This window comes from Falco cherrug, chromosome Z (assembly GCF_023634085.1).
Source record: "Falco cherrug isolate bFalChe1 chromosome Z, bFalChe1.pri, whole genome shotgun sequence".
In the NCBI taxonomy this organism is placed as follows: Eukaryota; Metazoa; Chordata; class Aves; order Falconiformes; family Falconidae; genus Falco; species Falco cherrug.
In genome coordinates, this window is record NC_073720.1 from 60,285,366 (window position 1) to 60,305,659 (window position 20,294).

The 20,294-nt window shown below is 35.7% G+C and overlaps 1 protein-coding gene and 1 long non-coding RNA gene across 4 annotated transcripts in view; one reads left to right on the top strand and one right to left on the bottom strand.

Moving 5' to 3' along the window:
- The window catches only part of LOC129734687 (uncharacterized), a 93,023-nt gene that overhangs the window by 70,462 nt on the left and 2,267 nt on the right, over positions 1-20,294 (top strand). The window lies entirely within an intron of this gene.
- Positions 1-20,294, bottom strand: part of FBXL17 (F-box and leucine rich repeat protein 17) — a 281,585-nt gene that overhangs the window by 3,794 nt on the left and 257,497 nt on the right. For 2 of the 3 annotated variants that reach the window (XM_055698556.1, XM_055698555.1), the window contains one exon: positions 11,984-12,126. In XM_055698556.1, coding sequence (XP_055554531.1) covers positions 11,984-12,126 — 143 coding nt within the window. Of the gene's footprint in view, positions 1-11,983; positions 12,127-20,294 lie in introns of those variants that run through there. The other variant, XR_008730168.1, reaches the window with a different exon arrangement.

Consider the following 20,294-nt stretch of genomic DNA (forward strand, 5'->3'; position numbering starts at 1 on the left):
AAATAGTCAACAGCCTCTTTTCTTTAGATTTGTGGTGCAGAGAGCCATGGCACAATCTATCATACTACCAGAAATTTCCCTTAATGGTTAACTCAGCCACAACGAAGATGCTTACCACAGACAGCTTCTCACTCTGCCCTTCTTAATGGGAAACTTAAAGAAGAGATGTTGTTTATCTACTAGATATCTGCAAATATTACTAGTAGATAGCAGTTATTATGATTTGACACACACCTGTTGGGCTTTATTTGTTAGAATAGCATGGATATTATAGCTTTAGAGCCAGTATCATAAGCAGATTTTCTGTCACAGGAAACAAGTAAGTCAAATTTGTTACAAAGATGATGTTCAGACACAGGAAGCCATGTAATGATCTCCATGTTCTGGTGTCTGATTCAGGACTGAACACATTTACAGAGGCTACAGTCTAGCTAGATATGAAATAGCAGTGCATGACACTCAGGAAGGCAGATGATGTTACAATGAAATCTTTTAGCCTTAAAAACTATGAAGAAATCTATGGCAGACCATTCAGAACTAGCCATTTGTCCCCAGTTTTCTGATACAATTATTACTGGATTAATACAATTGTTACTAATTGCTATTACTACTTTACTAAACAGGAGAAAGAAACTTCTGGTATTGAGTGCCATATACCGTTACAAAATAAACATGACCATGCAGAAGTGACACTGACAAAATTTGCTATTTTATGAACAAAACCTGATTAGTAGAAGGTTTTCTGCATTTTTGCTGGAGTGCTAAATTTTAATGTTAATAAATTTTAAAATGAACATTTTAAATTATTAGTTTGATCTCAGACAATAATCTGAGTGGTATTAAACAGCAAAGTAATGACAAATCCTATATACACATTTGGAACCATAACAGTTACAGAAAGAAATTACTTTCAGTTTAAAAAATGTTTACTGTCATGAAAGAGGAAAGAATTATCCTACCAAGCTTCATGAGAAATGATGAAATATATGCAATTTTTAGTTAAGTGTAAATATTGTTAACACTAAGAAAGTAACAGCAAATAGGTAAAAATTATGCTGGACAATATGAATTCAATGTAAGAATACACAGTGGGACAACCTACATGGATCCCAGGATGAGAAACAAGTGTGTAAAATTAAGCCACAAATGATTTCCTATCAGATGATGTTAAAAGCTTTTCCTTCATCATGAGAAAAGTCAGGTCAAACACTGCAACAGTGTAAAAATTTTAGTATTTTAAAGTTTTTGCAGCACTGGACTAAAACTGCACTACCTAAAAGGTAGGAAAACAGAGAAATCAAAATTTTGTTCTTTGTTAATGAATGAGTTAAGTAATACCTAAGTCAACTCCCTTCCTATACTTGTTATCAGTTACCCTAATAGTAGGATTAAGATGAAAAGAAGTCTTACACCTAACCGTTAGAACACGAGCTTCTCTTTGTTAAGATGCAGTCTGGCTGGTTATAAAAAGTACTGCATGCCATTCCCAAAACAAATTCATTACACAAACAGAGGCATTTTCCCCTTCTGAGCTTGAACAGTCTTGTTCAATGAATGAAAACTAAAAATATTCACTTCTTAATACACTTTAAAATGTTGTATTTTTCTTCCACAGAACTTTCATTAATCTTCATCTTTTCAGTTGTCAGAAGGAAGACTACTGTCTGAAGATAAACTAGTTAGATTATCTAATACATAATCATTCATTTGAATTTGAATAGCCCTTCAATTAGGTTTTAACACATAATGAAAGAATGCAGTCTTTATCATTAAGAGTCAAAGTAATTGGTTTGTGTGAATCCTGGTCATCAAACAGAAAAAAGAAAACAACAAAGATTGGTTTAAAACTTATTTTTTCTTGCCAAAATAAAAATCTATTCCAGGCCAAAGAATAGATTAAAAAAAAACAAAGGAGAAGATGGGCTACAGAAACAGACAGGTCCAAGTAATATCAACTCCTTTTAACTCAATTAGAGCAGTTACCTAGAATTCTGAATGCTTTTTGCTTAAAGACTGAACATACACCATCTATTTCCTAGAAGAATATACTTGACTTCGTGACAAATGTTATCTGATGTGGGACCTCCTTAATTTCTTCTTCTGATGATAGTGTGGTTGTTCAGGGAGTATCTAAATATTATCTGCACTAGAGAAAAATACTACTTCCTCATGTGATAATTAAGAATACATCTGGGAAAGAAGAACACGAACACCCATCTAGTCCATGTGAAATGGAAGAATATTCACAAAATGGTTTTGGGAGTTCTTTGCAGGACTTCAATCTCACTCTATCAGGTATACACATAATATGGGTGAAATACTAAGAAAAATGGGAAAACAGTGTTCAAAACTCTTTCTCTCCTTTAGGTAAAATGACCTACCTACAATAGAAAGCTTGCAAACCCCCTCCAGTCTGTAAATGTTTTACCCAGAATAAACTAAATGGCGTTTATGAGCTGATTTTTCAGGTTCAGGATAAACTGAACATACAGTTTTCAATAAATAAGCTACTCACAGAAAAATATTCACTCAGATTTTTGATTTGGTATGCTGGACTTATCTGGTCTGACTGCCAGTATTTGCTGATTTGGTACATCACTTGTGTCTGCCACAGACCACCATGAGCAATTTCTTTTATGCCATCTTCCACAAGTTCTCACTCATGGAAAATTCAAACTCTAAACTTAAATAGTTACTAGATAGTTTTTAGGTTTTGTTTTAAATGCGCCATATAGTTTGACAGAGTTCTAGTGATAATTTCAGCACCATTTTCTTTCATTTCTAGATTCTAAAATCAGGAAATTATCTAAAGAAATCAAATCATTCCAAACGGTTACAATCTATTTTTCTTTACTTTATCTTCCTAGGACAGATCTTACTAAATTCAAGGGAGTCGCATTTTGATAAGTTACGGCTTACAAGTGAAACCACCGGCTGAACTAGAGATTTCTCTTTAATGAGATCGATAGCTTCATTCACAAATAAGGAACAGAAACAGGTTTAAGGACCCTTCCTAAACAGGACTTTCCTACTTACTTTTAGTTAACTTGCCTTTAGTTGATATCATGTCCAGAAGATACTCTCTTGGACTGGAATATCAAGTGGCACATAAAGGGGCTTTAAAAAGTGTTGGTTTTAACTAAGACAACTCCTCTACTATACTTCTAAGAGGATCTGTAAGACTGCCTACTGATCTAAAAAATTCCTCCTGTAGGTGTACCAAGGGCAGTCCTAGAACACAGTTCTGATTCTAAAGCCACTAAAAGGTCCCGAGAATGTCTGTGTTGCAACATTTACAGCAATACTGAAAAGGGATAGTAGAGTCACCATCTGGACTGCAAATTCGATGCTGCTCTACACAGTGAAGAAGTAGTCACTGTTAATTTAAAGGGTTTCCTGTGCAAGCAAAAGCTTCAGGGTAACATCCAATTCACTTGATAATTGAAAAGAATAAGTTATCTCCATTCCAGTTTAATAACAGAAATCAAGAAGCAGCCATATAATTTAAAAAAAAAAAAAAGTCCCCCAAACCCAGGCTTATAAGCAAAAAAACCAGACTTGCAAAACTGGATTAGAGCAAACGTGCCTATGCTCCTCAGTGGTTCATAACACCATAGAGGGATGGACTGCTGAAAGAATTTTTGCATAGAATCTAACCTAGTCCTTGGAATAGGCATGTGACTAGCTGATTTGGGAGAGCACTGACATCATAGGCTCTGAGGACAATACAGGTATCTAGTTATATCACTTCATAGGCCAGCCATTAATAAGAAAAAACATAACAAGTTGTAACATTGTTAGTCTGCAGTATCTGTGTAGAAAAATATAGAGAACTGCTAGGTTAATTTTGGAGATATAGTACTTGTAAATAATTTTAGGTAACTGTTAGTAGGTGAGAAGTAACCAAAATAGTTTGAGGGCTGCCATACAGATCATGTTTGATAATAAAGGTCCACACGGCGCAAGTATTATCACTACATTTCTGCATATAAAGGATCAAAAAATGGACTTTACACAAGAGAAATGCAAATTTATTTGTTCCAAAAGGGCTTTTTTATCATGTTACTGAAATTTTTGCTTATGGAGTGGTATTGCAGCATTAGGGGTACTGAAATTTGTGTGCATTTGTGTCTGTATATAAAGCAGCATTACACTGAAGACAAATTTGTATGTAGTAGACAACTCTATACATTGTGTCTATCCATAATCGTGGATTTTGGACACATTTAATGTTCCAATTTCTCTAATGTTTTAACAATAAAATCCCAAATATACACACTTAGAGTTATTAAGAACCACATTTTCATACACACTTTCTGTTTTCTAAGCTGTAGTTTGCTTCCTCAAGTCAGTGTCTCATAAAAAGTGCACTTTGTTTGATTTTTTTCCTGCTAATAGTTGAATGAATTATATTCTCAGGTGGCCCAATTATAACTGTTGCCTGTAGCCATAACAAAATTAAAGATTTCTGGAAACGTTTTGCGTGAAGTGCACTTGATCAGCTAAGGCAGACATATTCCACAGAGTTTCAGTGACTGCCCTCAAGCCCTGGGGCAGAACCTTTGTTTAGGACTTTAATAAAATAACAGCACTACCAATATTAGCACAATATCCTGTAGTTCAAATAAAGTCCCTTACAATTTCAGCAAAGACTGTATTTTGACTTAGTGGATGCCGTTATTAAAAACAAAAAGAACACATACATGCACATACAAACACTATATTTGTGGACTCATAAGTAATGATATTGACAAGTACTGCCTAATGTACTATTACTATCACGACATTCTACAACGTAATTGTGTTAAATCTTAGCAATTAATTTCCCACTTATATTTGGAAAGGGGAAGGAGTGGGTAAAAAGAAATATCTGTAATCTTTTCTGTGGTGTGAAGTGCGGTAAATGGAATACACAAACCTTCATATATTCAGTGGTAGCACTTCTGGAAGGATTTCAGAAAATCTAGCAAGGTTGCTTATGCTCCTTTACAGTTCTTTGCTTAAATCTTGACAGAAAGGTAGAGTCCAGGAGGGATGAAATTCATTGTTGTGGTTGTTTACACAGGTGAATGCTATTGCCTCCAACTGCCAGTCCATGCACAATTGCTGCAGTCACTGCATTACTGCAAACTAACACAATAATCCACTTCAGGTCTCTATGAGTTTGCACAGTTTTCAAGCAGAGCCATCATTTCAGGGTTTGCTGTCCTAATCACCACTGCCAACACCATACTGAGTATTAAATTTGTGTAAGTGATGGAGTTTTTGTTCTCAGTTCCCTTTGCTTATCGTGAGGGTTTACTTTTCTATTAAAACAGATAAACCATTCTAAAGGAGCCCTTTAGTTTAGTTGGTTGGTTGGTTTCCTAATTTTGTTAATTTCAGTCAGGTGAACTTCTAGACTCCACCTATACAAGATTTCAAGATAAAAATACTACCAGTATTGCTAGCATTTCAAATTTGTGACGGAAGTCTGTGTGTTGCTTTGTTCTTAACTGATAAAAATTGCAGTTAATAGAGATCCATATGCAGTGAAATGACAGTACTTGTTTATATAGTGATAAATATTCTTTTGGATTACTTTCCGCCTGTTGAATGAATAGCATTGAATGTTTTCATTCCTATTCTGCTACATTAACAATAATTTGAGCACATTATTGAAATACTTGTCAAAATGACGGTGTGTGAAACTAACAGAGAAATCATTCTCAGAAGCTGCCAGCTGGCAAAAATGACTGGAGGTTCCAGGGGACAATGCTTTTAAAAAAAATCTTTTTTTTAATTTTTTTTAATAAAAATGCTACTTCACACTACATTTTTCCTTGAGAGTTGGCCTTATCCTGATTTTAAATCACTGATCAGTACCTGAGGGCCCATCTTTCTATTACAGTATGAGTGGTCAGGTGTTTGCTTTTTAAAAACCGTGATAGACTCATCAGCTCAGGAAGATTCCATCTTCAGCCTACTGCCACGGATTTGTTGCTGAACTGTCAGCCTGGAAGTTAAAAAACTTCTGGTAAAAAAACAGTTAAACTAGAAGTACAAAAAGTTCAATTTATATAAAGAATCCTTTTTTATATTTTAGCAGATGCTTTCATTCATACGCATAATGGATCTGTTATACTAGTTAGCTAGGAAGGGGGAAAAAAGTATTATTCAGTCTTTTAAAATTGTTGTATTGAAAATCGAAGTGAAATAAATGCTACTTCTGTTTTGTTGTGGGTTAGTAAGGATTTATGTAGTTTCCTTCTAATGTTTCACAGATTTTATGAATCTAAAATCTTCATTATTCATAGAGAGATGTATCAATCGCAGCTCCTACATTATAAATATAAAACTTTAAAAAATACAGTGTGTTCTTTTTAATATGCAGCAAAGTAACTTGAACAAATTATAGTGATTTAAGAGAAAGTAAGTGCTATAGAATTTTTCTTAAAGGGAAGGATTAGATATTTTCAGTCTTCTTCAATATCACAGAACCGTAACTTCAAATCTCAAAATGAATGCCTTAAAATATAAAAGAAGAAATGGTAGCAATTTGTAATTTTTTTTGATCAGGCTAATGATAGCATTTTTTGAAGGTGGAAGGCAAATTGGTGTGATATTTGTATTAAAACAAGTGATGGCTCTGTATTCTTGCTGTTCTGTTGTTGATTAAGAACAGTTTAGCTCCAAAATGATTTGCCGTTTGCACAGGATATATATTTACAAGTATTTCTAGAACAGATTTTATAGAAGAATAAAGGGATAAGTTATTTTTAAAATGCACTGATTTTCTAAAAAAAAAATATTCTTGCTTAAGATGCAAATGATGGACCATTTTTATTTTTAGGTGTCATCTATCTTCCTTGCTCTCTGTGGTAACTTAAAAGAGTTTGTCTTTTTGTCGGTAGTACTGACCATCAATTTCTGATTTATAACATCTCAGTAAAACTATAATAGGGAATACATGCTACAATTCATCTGAGAAAGTCATCTGAAATAAGCTACAGGCTTTCAGAAGTATTTTCATGAAAAGCAATCTGAATTTCTCCAAAAAAACCCCAACAACCACCCAGAAGAAAAAAAAGCAAAAAAAGCAAGGAATAAAGGCCATGATGATTTATTAACAGAAGCTGTGTATCCATTCACAGCCAGCTATGTCAGACTCACTTAATTTCATTCACACATAGCTGTAAATGTTGCATTTTGTAGCCTCTGTTTTTCTGTGTCATTTTCTTGCGTATTTTCCCTAGAAATGGCTCCTGCATCTATGTGGTAGCACAGCTGATAACCATTGCAAATAGCACCGCAGCTATAGGAAAAGGATCTTGAAATATGAAAATCTGTGTGAGAAAAGTTGCAGACTCCACAGGAAGATTATTCTGACACATTGTTCAACCAGCCAAGCTATCAGCCAGAAAAACAGATAAAGTTTTTAGCCACTATTTCCAAGGTGATACCCTGCCATTTTCCACAAAGGTGAAGATTTCAAGCTGCCATTATTTAAAGCTGTTTGGGTTGTTGTGAGCACAATAAAGAAGAGCTACAAAGGCATTTTTGAAATGAGTTCTAGCAACAAATACCATAGACAGCATTGCCCTCTTCCTCTGATTTATTTTTGAAATAAGAAAGATAAAATATTTAGAAATAATGAGAACTACATTAAGTAAATATGATCTAGATCAGTTTGGGGGTAGGAATGTGTAAAATTGTGTTCAGAAAAATAAGCTTGAAACGTGGATTTCAACCTCTGAATCTGATGTAGGCATCATTACAGCCCTTAGGATGCAAGTATGGCTCTTAGGAATCCTGATGTCAGTGTTTATGGATGACTTAAAAAAGCACCCTGTAACTGCCCACACCTCTCTCAAAGGCAAGGATGAACTGCACTTTAAGATACCTACTTTCCTAAGCTGTGATAGAAAAATACAGAGCTACAATTAAAATTTGGTTTGAAGAACAGATATTCACGTTGCCTTTCTGCTGGGGTGGTAGTGCGGGGAGCAGGGCACTGAACTGGGGTGAATTGAACATCACCTCTGGTTCTGGAGGCAACTCTCTGCCTTTCTTGGTATTTACTGAGGTAATGAATCAGAGCGTCAGTGTACCCCGGGAGTATGCAAATCAGCTATGTGTTCCCACACACCCATGTCAAGTCCCAAAACACAACCCTGGGCTGCAGCCTGCAAAAGCACAGCACTCTGCTGTGCGAGAAACTGGGGGTGTGTGGTTCCACGGCGCTGCCAGAGCATCGGGATGAGGCGACATGAGGGAATGAAGCCTGGATCACTGCCTCTGGGAGTGCAGCACAGTACCAGTGTAGGTGGTAACACCAGAATGCACAACAGAAATACTATGACTTTTAGGCCTTTCCAATTACAAACCTCTAAAATGTTCTGCTTAGGCCTTAAGTAACTACGGATTTTCTCTCTTACTGCTCTCAAAAGAAACTGAGATGAATGGCAACATTTTGTTTTAATGAAACACAAGACTTGTGCAGCCCCAGGTGCTGTCGGGTGCCTGTACAGACTCACACATACAGACACACTTCCACACAGCTGATACCCTGTACCACGACAGAGATCAGAAGGGCCAAGCGTCCCAGCTGCTTCCAACGTCTTGATGTTGGTATGCAGGCAACTGGGGAATTTCATTGTCTAAAATACAAGTACTTAAGAATATTTAGGGTCTACTATCTGAACACCTAAATACTTTTTGGAGGTCTGGATCATAGTACTTCAGAAGACTCTCTGACACAGAAAACTAATGGTATGCATCGCACTGTACCTATGCTGTACGATGCAGGACCCTGCACAGTTCAATCCACCATTTCCTGAGCTACTCACGGAAACGGAAGCATTAAGTTACACTACCACATCTATACAACAGTATCTCATAAGCCTTGCTGAATGCTAGTTTTCCTGGGCAACGTGTAGTATTTTGGCAGTTAAGCTGCTTTCAGGGCTAATGCTCACATGTCCACAGCACCCTGCACCTTTCCAGTAGTACCAGTTTGTTCAGAGCTCTCTCTGGGACTCAGACACCACTGGCATGTAGTGCAGGTAAAGCCAAGTTTGCCTAAGTCATGGAGGTGCTAGGGAAAATCAGAAAAAAAAAGAAGAAACATTACTTCAGTAACTTGCCTCTAATGTTTTTACATTGAGAAGAATTTTTAGATTTTGTGTATCTAAGCATAAACATGTTTTATGAACTAAAATTCTAGTATGGATAGTTCTGAAAGTCTTCCAATATTTAATTGTATTTCACCTTTTTCTGTAACTGATTTGTAAACAGTGATTATACTGTTACTTAGCAACACTTAAAAACTGAAAAAATAAGTGTTAAAATAGTGTCAAAAGGTTTATTAGAAAACTTCCAACTGAAATATATGCCCTCCTTATGATGAGCTCATGGTAATGTCAGCATTTTTTTGTGAGATTTCTCAAAAGAATTACATTTATTTTAAGGCAAAGACCATATTGCTCCTGTGGTGTGCGTGTTAGATGGCAGGAGATACGATAAAAAGAAAGGTCATGGCAACAGCAGTTTGATGAAAAATGAATAATTTGATTATTTTCATGGTGTGGATCAATAATGCTCTGCATCTACTGAAGCACATTGCCTGGAGGCACTCATATAATCAATGGCATAAAACAGAGCCTGCCTTTACCCAGGCTTGCAGCCTCTCTGATCTTTCTTGGGAGGACCCTTGACGCCTCTAATTTATGTCAACTGCATATCAAAGAAATTCCAAAGAGCCTGGGTCATAAAGAGTATTTTAATGGTAACCATTTGAAGTCTACTTACATATGTTCCTTATGTAACTGTGTTTAAGTACTTCCCCTCCAATGCCTGGGAATTCCTAGAAAGGCACAAATGCTACCTAGTACTAGCATAAAAGTCAGTACCTTAGAAAAGGAAGGCTGTTGAGAAGGGGCAAATCTTCTAACCTTCCCCTCACTGCAAGCTAACAATGGCCCAAAGACAAGAATTTCAGTCAATGGGCATTTAAATAAACCCTTCTGCACGACCCAAGAATTCTTTTTAATGATGTGCCGGACACTGACTTTTTAATTTAATAGAGCAGCCACTGGAAAAAATTAGTTCTGCATGATACTGGGGAGAGACAGTTGAAGACATGATTTTGTTCAGTAAATTCTCTGTTCATCTGCAGTGGAAAAAGGGAGCTGGCATCTTCTAGCTGCCAAAAACTCTTAAGTCAAGGATACTTACTTCATTCTGTCTGTGGAGCTATTTTTCCTGTCAAGGCTTTGCAAGCAAGAAAATAATTCCCAGTGGTAGCCCTACTACTACAATGTTTGCTGTAACAACAAGTTTTAGCTACCATACTTGGGTGCTCATACACATGCACACATGCCTGTGTGCAACATGCACACACACACACATGCACTTGCAGACACGCAATCAACGCTGCTTTTCTATCTTCCTTGAAGCTTTCTCAAAAAAACGTTTTTTTCCTTTTAGCAGTTGACTTTCATAACACAAAAGACAGTGCATAATCCTTTGTGAAGAACTAGGAAAGCATTAACCAGGAATTAGAGGAATACAGACCGTAGTACATGGAGCTTAACTGATGAGGTAGTAAAACTTGTTTACAGCATCAAGATCATTGATTTTCTATAGCAGCTGAAGACAGGACTGAATTATTGCACTTACTAGATCCTTGTTGATTGTTCAACATTACCTAAATTCACAAAACAAATATATATGTAAAACTGATCAGGTGATTCAGGTCAGATCTAATTCCCAAGGTCAAGTAACCCTTTGAACATTCTCTAAGTACATAATCTTACTACAACCCATCAGACGCACATGCTCTTTTTGTCTATTGGCTCTTATAAAACACTAATGTTTAGGACATTAAGTGGAGTCAGCTTTAACAGACAGAGCAATTCTTCCAAAGTGCTCAACCTCCTCTCAAACTGGAAACTGTCTAAGGCTGGGTTTGCAAAATGTTGTTTTTAACTCTACAGCTGACCTGGAAATTATTATTCTTGCCAGCTGAAATACTGGGTTTTGTAATTGTCTTCTGTAAAGCACTGCAAGGGATGCAAGGGAATGGTTTTGAGCATAAAGTTTCTTAGACTAAAACCCTGTGTTTCCACAGGCTGTATCCAATCAGAAATTCACAAGGCTGAGACAGACGTGCTTATGATGGGCATCACAAGCTGGACATTTCATTCATGATGGCTGGAAAAGAAACAATCCCTGCAGGCATATTTGAAGATTTGAGATCAGAGACTCTGAATCTCCCATGACTTTAGCTATTTCTGCTGTGATCCCAGGCTTCTTGATCTCTTTTCACTCAACAGAGACACAATTCCTGAAGGCTACATACATGGTGAGGTGGAGCTGCACTGCCTTGTCTTTTTTCTTTTAATGATAAAATGTTAAAAATTACAGACGTTCTTATTATATTCCAAGTAAAAAAGCTACATAATAAGAAAGTAGTAGTTTTTTCTTTTCTTTTAGCATTATGGTTTTATCCAAATCCTTGCCCTTGTGTTCTTTAAAACATTATATGTGAGCATACCAACGCATGTATAGAAAACTACTCTGGAAGTAACACTTAAGTATATTTATTATTCTTTTCTTTCTTTTTCTCTTTCTTTTTAAAAAACAAAGTAGTCTTCCATAGTAATGACATGACATACCAATCACTTTTAGCCAAAAGTATTCAAAAGCCTCAGAGGGCAGTTTTTACATAAACCTTTTGTGAGCACCCCAGGCTGTGGGTGTAGCCTGCGGGTGTATTTTGAAAATGTCAGCACAATATAAGCTCTTTTTAGTTCTCTAGATACTTTTTTAGCTTAACATGTGAGCACAGTACACTAGAAGAGTTACTGAAGTAGTGAACACCAAACCTGTTTGTACAGAAAAACACATCTTCCCGCCTCTCCCTCCCTCACACATAAAAACACGAACACTCAGTCTCACATGCACTCAGAAGTGGGCACCAGTTCATGCAAATGCTCCTTACCTGATCGCATCTCATCAGCCCTAAATATCTGAGAGACTTGCTGCTTTGTGCAATTTGCGTGGCTCCATAGTCTGTGATTTCTTTGCACCATCCAACATCCACTGTCTCTATTGTTGTGCTGTATCGTCCAATGGCTATCAGAGCTGTAAAGATATTAAAAGTATGAACTATATAGCTATACTAAGCTCAGTTCCATGTATACACTTAATGATGTTGAAATTAAATTTTGAGAAGCAGTTGTCATGTACCTTGTAAAAAATCTTGTATTTCAGCATTTTTAATTATGAAATAGCTGTCTCTTCAAATTAGAAATACACACGTGCAAACACATACATAGATAAACAGACCTTTCTATGTATTTTTCTATCAATCAAGATAAATAGACCAGTTAGTGGAGATATTCTATAAAAATTCTTTTAATTACTTATTTTTGAAGGATCAAGGATCAGTTAACTGAAATTTAACTAACTATAGAATAAAAACAATTCTACCTCACTCTTCTGAGAGAATTAACTGATTTTATACTATTAATACCTTTTCCAGCAAAATAATATTCCTAAGACAGCACAGAGGATAACAGAAAATTTTCTGTGTCAATAAAATAAAGAGTTTTATAAAACCCTGCAGGTATCTTATGTCATACATTTTATAACTATATTCTGAAATTGCATTTGTTTCCTATTGTTCATATTGATGATGTAATAACAACAGTATGTCTCATGTTTTCTTCTTTTAAAATTAAAACAAAAGACTGAATTTTTATAAAAGGAAAGGAAAAAGATCTGGAAGTTCTGAAAAGACTGAAAAATGGCACGTGGGAGAAACCATGAGGCATCTGAACAAGTGGGGAAGGCTTTGTCATGGCACAACTAGTCTGGAATAATAGAAAGGGACACAAATCACTAACATTCTGGTCACCATGGACTACAGAACACTTTTCAGAAAATACAGAGTTGGAAACTATTAAATCAGCTTGGGATTTCTTAACATGAATGAGCAACACCCTTCAGTAGCTACAATCTCAGTGTAAGAAAAAAGTCCAGGGTTTCTGGTGTAGAAGTCAGCCATCTGCACGTAGCCAAAGGGCAGGATGTTTACAATTTTTAACTCCAGTTATAATGCAGTTGCTGAAAAGGAAGATGAATGAGTGACTTCATCTAAACGATGCAAGTATCTTTAAAGAGATGATTTTTCAGCAGCTGTGGGCCAGTGCTGTTCATGCTACAGAACCTACTGTCAGAAAAAAATAATAATAAAAAAAAATTATGAAGAGCTGTTAGCTCTTGATATGCCAGATGTCAATCTTAGCTAATCAGGGTGTAACTGAGACCTAGAAGCAGAGAGAAAGAACCCACCTGACCTTGCAGCAGTTTTACAAAGACCTATACTGATGGTAGACAGCAGTAAGGATAATTTCATAATTTATAAATATTCGAGTGGACTTAATTGGCAGACAAAATCAGCCAAAAGAGGCCAAATACATTCTCAGAAGTGGTGGAAGGTGCAGTAGTACCTATTCCTTTTCCTGTAGCAGTTCACCAAAAAGGGCAAAGGTAACTGAATTTTCTAACTGACATAATGAAGTTATGATACAATCATCTGTGTAGTTTCATTAAGGTTTCATTGATTTTTGCAGAGTAATACCAACTTTCCGTTCTCTTCCCAGTACCTCCCTAAAAAACAAGTCCTAATTTTGCAAATATGTAAATATATGTATAGCAGAACATAAACTTTGTACTTTTTTACAGAGTCATTTTAGTATACCACTATAATAAAAATTATAGGAAGACAGAAACTTTCTGCAATATCTTGCAGTAACAAACACTGTAGCAATGATAGATGATTGTAACTCCACAAAGTAGACCTGAAATTGTGCAGGAATACTGAAAGCTTGCCATTACATTCAAAATACTGTCAGTTAAACAAAATTTTAAATAGTGTTAAATTTTTGCTAGTTTTTTTAATTTTACAATCATATTCTGTCATTTTCAATGCTTCATGTAAAACTGATAAAGACAAGAAAACCTGCAGAGAATACTTTTATGAGAGTAACTTAAAAGATCATCAGATGACACTGAGGGATTTTCCTAGTAAAGGCATTAAAGGAAATAGATACCATATCTGGGAACTCCCTTAAAAGACTTAAGATTAGAGAGAAAGTAGGGGATAATACTATTGAGCGACCAAAAAAGGGTGTTATACTGTGTGCAGAAGCTGAAGACTAAAGCATCATTAGTCCAAGAAGCTGCCCTGATTGTGGCAAAAAGATGGTTTGAAGCATGAGATTTCATGTAGGTATCTTCACATGCACATATAAAACAAATTGAAAGAATGGAAGATTCTCTTTCTTACTCATAACCACCATTTTACAACAGAATATTCATAGAAAACTGTTGTATAACAACACATAATTTTAAACATGTAAATTCATCATTTGATAGCTGTTTTGGCATTTCTGTGGGTAAAGTATTTCATTTCTAAAGTAGGACCTTATTTAAATCTCAGTTAAGTTTTATTTATTTTTTAATATAAAGATGAACATATTTCTACATAATGGAAAAGGGACTTAATAATTATTGAAAAAATTACAAAATAATTATCAAATGACAGATCGTGAAGCCTCTTTGAAGAACTGGCCTTCAATGCTTGTCTTCTGAAGATCTATACTTTAACCAGTCGATTGTTACTAGTGTTACTTTTCTGAAACATTAAAGAATGAAAAAGATAATCCCTGGGATTTGGAAAGCATGAGTAATTTTCCATACATCAAAGTGTGTATGCATGATTTTTGGACTACATTGTCATTACTGTATTCTATCAATTATTAGGAAAGCCAGAACAGAACTTCAATGATACCATGAGACAACCACCAGGGTTTTTTTTTTGTATAAGTAACAATATTTACGAGAACAACACAAAATGGAATAAAAAAACCTCAGGATGTTACATATCAATATGATACCTAAAAAACAAAATGGAAACTAAAAAAATTCCAGCTGTGACATTTGGGGAGCAGGGCTTTCTAAGCAAATGTATTTAGCAGTTCAGAAGTTCCAGACTGATTTTCAGACAACTGTTAATCTGCTGCCTTCACCCGTGTTCCACATTTGTACATACACAAATAACTGAATGAAATTTCATGCTTCAGTCAACCTGTGTGTCTTAATCTGTGCATCAGGTATGTCCTAGGCTGACCATGGCTGGGGTGTACTTTAGATTAGCACTGCTGAATGGGTAATATTTTTGTCTGGCTGGCCTTTCCCTTGCAGCATTCCTCACCACTGTCTCAACCTAACTGCTCCTACAGAGCCCACAGATGCTGTAAGCACATACTAGATTTTCTGTCTATCAGTATTAAATAGCTGGGTATTCTCCAATACGTAAAATCAATTGACAACATTTCTCTAATCCAATTACAAATGACACCAGAAATCAATTATTGCATTACAGACTACTGAAGACTTTCAATATGCTGTCATATGCTAGTAGAAAGTAACATATTTATCTTGTACCTTGCAACTCCTTGCCCCCAGATTAGTGGACACCTTCCTGGAAAACTGAATATTCTGACCAGCATACAGTGTTACACTGTGGTCATATATTGCAACAGTTCATCCAGCAAACGCAAAAAGAGTATGCCATTTTAAAACACCAATGGCTATATTTTCAGAAAATGTCAAGGTGTGCGACTGCATCCTCACAAGAACACTCTTGGTCAGAGAAAAGAGACACAATTCAGCACTCAACAGTGGAAGATAAAGAAAGGCCAGGAGAACAGGTGAAAATGTAACAATACTTTCCCAGAAAACTTTCCTCTCAGAAAAAAAAAAAAAAGTGGATTAGGGACTTTCTGAACTGGGATTTATGCCTCTCTACTTCTGTAAATTCATCTAATCAGTCTTGTAATCCACAAAAATTTTTCAGGTTCCACAACAGCCTGTGGCAAGGCATACCTTGGCTCAGCTACCTTCTCTTTTGAAAACCACCCTCTCTTTTTTTGTTTGGAACCTGCTGTAAAACTTGATCCTGGACTTCCACCTTTCATGCCTGCTTAGCTCCTTTGCAAATGCTCTCTGGAGTTCCCAACAGAATGTATGGAATCAGGTCTTCCTTATTGCTTCCTGACTTCTTCAAAGTACTTTGTCTGATACGATTGTACAGCACCTCTCATAGAACAGAAGCTGTGTCAGCTCTTCCCTGATATGTCATACTTATTAATGTGTTCACTAATTGTATTCCATATTACTACTAATTTGCCTTATAAAGACCACAGTTTTATCAGTTAATATTTATCTGATCTTTCCTGAAACTTTTTTTGAAATACCTCTGCCAAGCAGTCCTGTGGTAGTCAAGCAGGTTTAAGTGAAGGATTACACAGTGCCGTTAGGAGCTCGGCTATTTCATCCTTGAGTTCTTTTAGAAGTCTTGAGTACACACAGCTCTTCTGCTTGTTGGAGCAAAATACTTTAAGCCACAAGCTTCAGCTAAGAAAATGTTTGCATTGCTCAACAGCTTTTCTTCCTCTGCATTTGCCCACAATAATCAGAATATGTTGCTGTTCTCAGAAAGTCTGGCAATAATTTAACAAGAAAACATACAGTAAAAGCCTTACAAGTCTGGATTCTGTGTCTTAGGAACTTGTAACTCAATCAGCAGTAAAGAACAGTCAAAGGTGTGTTTCAATACTAATGACAACCAGGCTTAAAAATATAGTGAGTGACCAAACAGAAGAACATGACACATTGAAAGTAAGTAGAGGTGGGTACACAAAAATCCATGGTGTAATTTTAAAGATGCTGGCTTTGACATATGAACCTCTCTGTGTGTGAATATTTAACAATACATCCAATTATTTTCTCTCACTTTTTTATATTGCCATTTATTTTGGCAAAAGTGAAATTTTACGTTTCCTTTTCCAGGGTGAGGTTGGTGGAATGGAAATCAGCTGATGTACAGCTCCTACATAGCACAAGATAAAGTGTAATGTCTCCAACTGGAATTGGAAAATCATCCCACAGGCTTGAGCTGTATTAAGCAAAAATATTTTCCTGTTGAAATGGTAGTTTGTTGTAGCTGAGAAGGCGAAAGGACCTATGCAGCACCAGTTCTGTAGGCAGAGGTAGCATCTTGTTGCTGAACAGCTGGAATAGTTGGAAAAATAAGAGAAACTTTGTCCTTAGTGCAGCACCATTAAGAGCAAATAGTAATTTGGTCTCATTTTATTTTAAACTGATTAAGTTAAACTGACATAGCTAAATGCATCTGCTAATACAGGCAGAAATGACTGCTTTAGTCAGAGAGGAAAGATCTCCATTTAACTGTGCGCAAACTGTGAAACAAATGGTTGCAATGAGAATGTTGTCATGGTTAGGTCCACTGCTGGACTTGATCTAAGCAGGCAACAAGCTCTCACATCCAACAAAACTGGGGGGATGAGACTGCTGTATTTATTTTCCAGGATTGTTTTGGTAAACTACAGTTGGCAGTGCATCATCTTGAGGATTTCCTCCTTGATTTTGTGTATATAAAAAATAAATCAGAAACAGGTATTACACTAATATGTTAAAAAAAACCAGTAATCTAACATTTATAATTTAGTCATGACCATTCTTAAGTTTAAGTTCACTACAATGGAAAAAACATACATATCTTTGGTATGAACAATAGATATTTGGCCTATGCTTAATTTAATTTTAATGTATTTTAAAATCTGAAAACAAATGCTCCAGGTTATGCATAATCTTAGCAAATGAAATTGTTTGGAAATACGGTGTATTAAGCAGAACTACACCTAATCAAACATATTTTTACTGACATGCACCCACTACACAATAAAGTACTTCCTTTATCAAGAAATCCTAGTCCAATTTAACTGAAAATAAACCTCTGTGAGGTTTAACTGTGTTGCTGTTTTGCTCCTTTCAACCCCTAACACACTGCATATGGAAAAGGAACTGCATTTGGTCAGCCTTCAGTGAGGACTGGATGTTAATGTTTTTAAAAATTGATTATGATTGACATCACCCTGACACCAGGGCATTATATATATACATGCACTCATGCAAAAAACATTCTAGCATTTGTTTATTAAGTTCTTTTTTCATTAATGTCAAAAGCATTTAAATGTGCAAGAATTAGAATTTAAAATTTCCAACCTCTCTAAGGGTTTAACACAGAGTAGAAATCAATCAGTCAACCAAGTATTACAAAGTAATAGTCTTCTTACGGAACTTTCCATTATCTTTTATTTATTATATAGCCAAAGCTATTAAGGTGGCTTTGATAACTATCTACTAGCTCCTGAAAAGCCTAATGTACAAAAAAACTGGGAGGAAGCTTATGGAAGTTAAAATTGCAATAAGCAGATGTAATAAAAATAAAATTAGTAAAGAACACTATACATTTAGATGTTAAGAGAATGGTGTTAACAGTTCAGCTTAGTGGACTGTGAAACATTCTTCTGTTGGTAGAGTTAAAAGTTGCTCTCATCTGCTTCAATTATGTAAACTATGAGTGGACAAAGCTCAGGAGAGGCTACAGAAAAATGTTTTAAAAGATAAACAGTCTTTTCCATCTTTCATTTCCATTATTCTGTTGAATTAGAAACAGAAAAGAAAGATGTAATTTCTGTGGATAAATTGTAAACATTTGAATGCATTGAAGCTTTACCAGTCACCAATATTAGTTTGATGTTCCATTTCCAGTGATATGTAGAAAGGCATTTATAGATTAGCCCAACTAGACACTAACACTTTTCAATTGTAAAATACAGTTGAGTACATAGACAATATACTGCCAACTAATTTTGATATTTTATTATATTTACAAATTAGAACATTAACTTATATATGTTAATAATACCCACCACAGTATACAACATATTAAGTATTGAATATTTAGTTAATACAAATATTGCTTATACATAGAAAAGGCTCTTCTTTACAAATGCAAACCTCTAAAAACTTCTTTTCAGAAAAATTTTCAGTGACTTTTTTTTCCCCTGAATTAAGGCAACAGAATTTGATTCTTCAGAGCAAATCTTGATGCCATAAGCAAAAGTTTGATCATTTTTCCCACCAATGGATAGGGGCTGTGTTTACCCCTGCACTGATAAGGTTGACAGTTATATGCCATGCAAATTGCATGAGGTCTTGCAGTTTATCTCATCTGTTATGTGCAGAGACGCAATACATGCCTAATCCCCTTTCCATTTGTTAAAGATGTTTTACTGCTGTACCTACAGACAGCAGCTGAAGAAATCACTGCTTGAGTTCTCTGCTGCTTTGCTCACCCAGCACAGGAATCATAGCTCACAACTCACATTACGTCTGCCTTAAATGAAAACCATTTGTATAAAACTCACTGCATGATACAACTCTTTATACAATCCATCTACTCCTGTTTCAAATTTCTAAGGGTGTTTCGATGACTAAATAAATGCTTGTTCATCATATACTGATATATTTTATGCATCAAGCACTGTAGTTCATCTGCTCCCAAATAAAGGGTATCACGGGTATATCACTCCAAAATTTCAGTTCGTGCTGGTTTCCCAGTCAAAAATCTAATTCTGCTTAGGCTTCAGCATGTCCAGTTGACAGGTAGTATGACCTATTTTTTCCTTCATCATCATGAACTCACCTAACATCTACATTTCAGTGCCACCATGAAATAGCCGAGCAAGACAGACAGAATTTGTACAAGAACTGGCTTTCTACCAGGGAACTCAGCCAATCCCATTTATAATCAACCACTTAAATACATTCCTGACTTTATCTGTATAAGCAGTTCCCTTGTAATAAAAGTAAATACATAAAAAGAAGAGGTAACCATGAACTTAACTGTTCTCAAATCAGATGTCAATCCTAATTCACTAACTAGTTTTTCTTACAGTACACACATCCATATAATAAGCAAACAGGGAAGCAATTAAGTCCTTTTCCCTAGTGACAGTGATGCAAAAGGGAGATTTGTTAGTGTTATATTTGAAAATATTTTATACTAGCATTATTTTAATATTTATAGCAAGTGCTCACAGAACACAGTAACCAGAAAGGTATGTAAATAGGTAAAGACATAAGCTTTTGTAAATACTAAAAAAGGTTAGAAAAAAAGTTGCCCAGTCTGAAAAAGTTTCCCAATGGAATGCTGTATCATCTCTCTGGATGGCAAGCCTGCATTTTAAAATACTTGGTGTATTTTGTTTTATCTATTGTCTTCACCTGCCTCAGGCTGCTTGAGGTCCCCTGTGATAATTTTATTGTTTTACCTTTGTGCATATGTGGCTATGGGCAACATTTCTTGAGAATGA